Genomic DNA, 5979 nt, shown 5'->3' on the forward strand with positions numbered 1-5979 from the left:
CCGCTGACTCACACCTTGCCGGCTCCGCCCCAAAGGGGGCTCCAGGGCCCCAGCCCATGCCCTAAGGGTGTCAGTCTACGTGCCAGCGAAAGCTGGCCAACCAAGGCCGGAAGTGAGAGACCACAGGCTCCTTGTGAAGGAAGCCACCCTGGTTCTAACCTTGCTATCGGGCCATCAGCTGATGTTCTGGACGATTCCTGCCTGGGGCTGAGGGTATTCGGGTGCACTCCCGCTACAACGGCCCACCTCTGCATTCCCCACGCCGGGAGCAAAGATTATCCGTGAGCCCCTCACACCTCCCCAAAAGTGAAATGAATGAACGCGGAGAGAAGCAGGAGTTGGAGAAGAAAAACGGAGTGGGGAGAAAGCACGCCAGGCTGAGGATCGGCACAAGCGGACCCCGCTAGAGGCCCACAGCACGAAGTAAACTTGTCAATGGTTACAAGAAGAGGCCCTCCTTGAAACCAGATCGACCCACCCCGTCCTTTGCGGGGTGAACTCAGGAGCCCCACCCGGCCTAGAGCACCTGGCAAGTCAAGACTGGGTCAAACCATTTTATTACCTCCCCCGCTCAAAACCAGAAGCGCAGGGCTAGCCCGTCCGGAGGGCTGTACCACTGACACTGCGTGGGGAGCGCAGGCTGGTCCGCGGCACAGCAGCAGTGGGGGTGGGGCAGGACCAAGTGGAAGCTCTCCCAGCGATGCTAGTGTGCGGTCGGCGGAGCACACCAGATCCAGGCTGGGCAGTACCAAGTGAGCATCAGACCGTCCCATACCTGCTCAGTGCCTCCGCCTCCCAGCTGCCATCTCGAGAGCAAGCTGCGCGGCCCCTGGGATCCCTAGGGCCCGTGAAAGCCGTTCCTCACTCGGCACCAGCCAGGGTCCCGGGGAACCCGGGGTTCGGTCATCAGGGTCCTCTGTGTGGCGCTCAGGAGGAGAAACCGCGGGGCAGTCGGCCAGCGGCTCTGGGCTAGGCTCTGGGCTGCGCGGGGTTTGGGACGCTGTACCGGATGGAGGGTGCTGAATTGGGGAAGCACTGACGCTGCGAGACCTCATCACCTCTGGTCCACCAGGATCTGGGCTGCGATCTGGGAATGGCAGACCTGCGGGTTAGATTGGGCGAGAGGGTGAGGAATGGAAAGCCGAGCCCCCGGGGCTGAGGGCAGCGGGGAGACTCCAGGGGCTACAGGAGACAGAGACCCCACTCCTTAGAGAAATCTCCCTTTGAGGCCTGGACAAACCATTCAGGAACCGTTACCACCCCTCAAGACTCCCCCCCCAACACACACAAACACACACGCTTTTCCTGAGACCCCCCCACATCTGGATCCAGGACATGCCCCCCCAAATAATTTACCACAATCCCAAAGGAAATCAAACCCTGACCTTGACCTCCAGATGCTAAACCCCTCCCATCTAGGACCCCGGACTATCTGCCTCGACTCCCAACCGTTTTCGTATGGACGCCTCAGCTTTGGAACTAGATCCCCACCCCCACCCCCCCCCCCCACCCTCTGGATCCCCATCCCATCCTCTCCCTGCTGAGACCCACTCTGCCTTCTCATGAGAGGACCACAGCTCTTCCTTCTAAACACCTGCTTTTACCCCAGACCCCTTCCCCCTTCTCTTCTCCCAGTACCTCAAAAGCCTCCCCTCTAAAATCTACTTTTATTCCTATCCTGGGACCCTGCCCTTCCCGATCCTGCTTTTGAGAATACCATGACCCCTCAAAGACGCTAAACTCTGACCTCCCCACTGAGACCACCAACCCCTCCCACCCTGGACCCCAGGCTCTCCACTTTGCAACCCTCTCCCTCGGGAAACCCACCATCTCCTTTCTGGGGCCCTCCCACCCCTTCAGGCTTGCCGGGGTGGGTTTCAGGCGGCCTGCTTAGTACGAGGCGGAGACGGGGGCCGCCTGCGCGAATGCGCTCCACCACCTGGGCATGGGTGAGGCCCTGAGTTGACTCTCCATTGATGTGGAGCACGAGGTCCCCAGCCTACAAGAGTGCAAAGAGAGGGGTATTGTAGAAAGCAGATAGAGAGCACCCCCACAAAGGGCGAGGATTGGGCTAGCACTGTTGAATGGACAGCGTCTTATACCTCACCTGCAAGCGACCAGAGCGCTGTGCTGGCCCGTTTTCCAGCAGCCCACGCACTGCCAGAGGAGCATCCCCTGCTGAATCTCGGCCTCCGCTTAATGTAAAGCCAAAGCCCGTGGAACCGCGAACCAGTTCCACGCAGAACCGTCCAGAGGTCTGGAGCGGCTTCGAAGCAGAACGTGCCTTAGCCTGGGTCACTTGGGGTGGCGCGGGACCTGTACCCAATGTCTCTGACCGATGATGCTGGAGTAAAAACACAAGCGTACATACATTGCCAGTCTCAAAGCAGGTGGCATCCAATAAAAGGGCGAGGTGGTACCTGCGGCCGGTGTTCCACGAAAGTAGGATTAGGCAGGCGACTGTCTGTAACCTCTATGTCCGCAGAATCCAGCACACTAACGGCTGGAAGATGAAAAACACAGTCAGAGGGGTACTCTATGGAAACCACCTAGGACCTGCCCCCTGATTTAACATTCTAGCCTCACCTCACTTCCTTGACTCTAGAATGCAGACTGACACATCCATCTATTTAACTGGGCTCAGCCCACATGAATAACTGACCTGAGCCCGACTTTTAAGTAATAATCCTGGGCCCAGCTATTCGAATACACCTCCAGACCATCCTATAGTCCTCTAAGAACGCGAAGATCCCGCTCCTCATATTACATCCTTAGGCCCCCACTGCGGGGAGAGGGGGGTGCAAATCCATGATTGGGCTCCTGAACTTTTCAGGCTCCGCCCTCTAACTGGCCTCTAAACTTCAACCCATATCTGACATTTCGATCCCTCCCCCTGGCGTTTGTAGGCTCCACCCCCTAGAGTGGATTTTTTTTCCAGGCCCGCCCCTCAGCCAACTGCCCGCCCCCAACACTCTCCAGGCCCCACCTCCTCAGAAATGCCTTGCGAAGCCCCAGTGACAGGGATAACCATCCAGCCCTGCACCCACAACTAGCCATGCAACATTCACCCAACGCAATAACTTTCCCAGGGTCACCTCCTGGAGGAATAGTCTAGGATAACGCCAAGGCTCCGCCCCCTCGAAGCTCCCTCCAAGCCCCGCCCCGCCCCGCCGCCAGTCACACCCATTGGCCCCACCCAGGGGAGTAACTAACAATCCCCGGTCCGCCACTTCGGAATCCGGCTCCACTCAGACCGCGCCCCGCGGGAGGCCCCGCTCCGCCCCCGACACGCACCCGCGTTGGGGCGCAGGCGCAATGTGGCGCCCGTCCTGCGTACCAGCGCCGCCACGTCGGCCGCAGCTCGGGCCGCCAGGGGGCGCGCGTCCAGCCGCGCCAGGAGCTGCCGGGCTCTGGGGCCCGCCCGCAGGGGAAGGCCCCGGCCTGCGCGGGTGGAAAGAACAGGTCAGCACCCGCCCGAGCCTCGGCGAACCCCCACGCTCCCCGACGTCCGAAACCTAGAATGCCCCTCAAGATCTTCGGAGCCCCCCGGGCACTCTCTCGATAGTTCCGGAGGTCTCCCACTGCCCCTCCCAACTCCCGCGACCCCCGACCATCGCGGGTATGCCCGTGGACCCCCGCCTGCGCCCACGATATCCCTGGAGAGAGCTATCTGACCGAAGTATTCCTGGACACTTCCCAGCACCCTGGGACTATCTCTGGAGGTCTCCGACTGCCCCTTCAAAACCCCAGATTCCAAACTCTTCCCGCACAGTAGCGAGAGGGACCCCGATTCCCCCAGATGTCCCGACAGAGGACGGTCTGCCCCTGCTGTGGCGCCGGCAGCCCCGGTTCCCCTTCCAGATATCCTAGGCAACCTTGATGGCCCACAGAGCTCCAGTTGCCCCTCCATTTATACCCAGAGGCCCCCCCGCCTAACCGCCACCCCCCCCCCGCAATTCACTACAGACCCTGAGTGCCCACAGGTGTCCCCAGTGACCCCAAGGCAGAGCCCTGTGGCACTTCTCCCCGGAGACTCCTGAGAGCCCCCGGGTCTGGTGCGCAGCCCCGCGGTGCGGGTGCGGGTGCGGGTGCAGGTGCGGGTCGGGGACCTCGAGCCCAACGCCGGCCGCCCGGCGCCCGCCCGCCCACGCGCCCGCCACTTGGGCGCCAGGGCTGCTTTGTTTACCACCTGTCGGAAGGAAAAGGTGAGGAGCAGACAGACGGGGCGAGGGGTGGCAGGGACGCGCCCAGTCCCCCCCTCCCCCGTACCTCCTCTGCTCCCCCTAGGGTCCGTGGCGCCCCCCGCGCGCGGCTCCATGACCCGAAGTCCGCCGGGTGGACGCAAGGCCGCCGGCGACGCGTTTGGAGCTCCTGGGCGCGCTCACCTGGCGACCCGCCCGGGCCTGGATGCGGCTGCGGCCGGCCGGTCCCGTGCCCCGAGCCCCGACCCGCGCGCTGACCTACCTGGCCGCCGGCAAGGAGGCCTGGCTGTGGGAGCCAGCGCGAGCGCTTGGCCTCGCTCTGCCTCAGGCGCCGCCTCTGTTAGCCCCGGAGCCTGGACTGGGCTCCTTTTTCCACCCAGGAGGGGTGGTTAGTCCACGAGCGAGAAGGGGAAGTCGAGGCCCAGAGAAGTTAAGGGCCCCGCCCGAGCTCTGACAACTAAGAACGGGGGTGCAGAAGTGGAGCCCACGTTTACCAGGGAATTCTGCAGCCTGTAACGGAGCTCTGCTCATAGTAGGGCGGGCACTCAGTAAACTTGCAGTGAATGTTTCCTACTTGGGAAATGGAAGAGTCTGTCGGGCTGGGCGGCTGCGGGCGGGGTGGGGGGTGCTTGGAGCCTTGGGGGCCATGGGAAGGTTTGGGGCCCTGAGCATGATAGGGCTGGGGGACTCCAAAAGCCGGGAAGGGCAGGTGCCCTGGAGAGTGGAGGGGCGGTAGGGGCCTGCACTTGAGGAGGCTTTCAAGGCCCCTGGGTGGGAGGGGTCGCCAGCCAATGAGAGGGGAGAAATGAGGCCCCTCTTAGGTATTGAAAGTGGGGGGTGGCCTGGAGACAGAGGTCCCGAGGGGGGGAGCCCTTGGGCACAATGCTACTGTAGTGGAAGGAGGAATGGGGTGCAGTGAGAGACAGCCTGTGACCACCACTTTGTAGAGGAAGAAACTGGGGCCACAGGGGCTCAGACACTTACCTGTCCGGGACCCCACAGCCAGCCAACGACAGCACGGGCCTCAGGCGGCTTACCCCCAACAATCACTGGGGCTGTGACTGTTTCACTATGGACACTGTGGACACTTTCACTGTGGACACACTGTGTCCTGACGTCCATTCTGGGGGGCCGGGCAGCCTCTCTCATCCACCTTTGTCCTAAGTGAGAGGGGGTGAATGGTCCCTGCTGGGTGTTGTCCTAAGTGAGAGGGGGTGGGTGTTGTCCTAAGTGAGAGGGGGTGAATGGTCCCTGCTTCCCTTCCTCCTGGGATCTCTTGGCCCTCCCACCTCTGACCTGACCTTGTCTTGGGGGGGGGCGGAATACACTGGACCTCATTCACTGCCTTTCCCTGTTCTAGATTGAGCCTTCTAGCCCTGAAGATGGATAGCATAGTTTCCAATCTGGGGCTCATGGCTCTGGGAACTGGTGATTGGGATACAGGGGTACTTACATTCTGGGGAAAGGGAGCTTGAGCCTCTGTAGATTGGTGGATGGAAGGTTTTGCAGGCTCTGTGCACTGTTGAAAGGTCAGGATGGGTGTTGGTGAGAGGAGGCTTCCAGACATTGGTAGCCTCAATGCTTTGGAAATGGGTCAGGGAACTTGCCAAGAGGATGAGGGTTCCAGGGTCTAGAAATGGGGAATAGCTTCCAAACTGAGAGATGCTCAGTCTTGGTGGACTATGGAAAGAATGGGGTGTCCAAGGAGGCCTCAGGGATGAATTGTAGTGGGGACCCTGGATGGTGGGTGGAGGTTCACTGAGAGCTGAAGCCAGCA

General features: G+C 61.3%; 1 protein-coding gene across 3 annotated transcripts; it reads right to left on the reverse strand.

The window, feature by feature from the left end:
* Window positions 1-546: 546 nt before the first annotated feature.
* MAGIX (MAGI family member, X-linked) lies at window positions 547-4347 on the reverse strand. Of its 3 annotated transcripts, XM_044911953.1 has the most exons (6): window positions 4270-4347; window positions 3295-3441; window positions 2421-2503; window positions 2108-2344; window positions 1828-1999; window positions 547-1102 (listed from the first exon to the last, which is right to left on the reverse strand). In XM_044911953.1, the coding sequence occupies exons 1-6, from the start codon at window positions 4316-4318 to the stop codon at window positions 780-782; spliced, it is 1011 nt and encodes a 336-aa protein (XP_044767888.1). In that variant the 5' UTR covers window positions 4319-4347; the 3' UTR covers window positions 547-779. The 3 variants fall into 3 exon arrangements, with proteins under 3 accessions (XP_044767888.1, XP_044767890.1, XP_044767889.1); XM_044911955.1 differs by lacking the exon at window positions 2108-2344 and having other exon boundaries at window positions 547-1087; XM_044911954.1 differs by lacking the exon at window positions 2108-2344.
* Window positions 4348-5979: the final 1632 nt, after the last annotated feature.

Source organism: Neomonachus schauinslandi, chromosome X (assembly GCF_002201575.2).
Source record: "Neomonachus schauinslandi chromosome X, ASM220157v2, whole genome shotgun sequence".
NCBI lineage: Eukaryota > Metazoa > Chordata > Mammalia > Carnivora > Phocidae > Neomonachus > Neomonachus schauinslandi.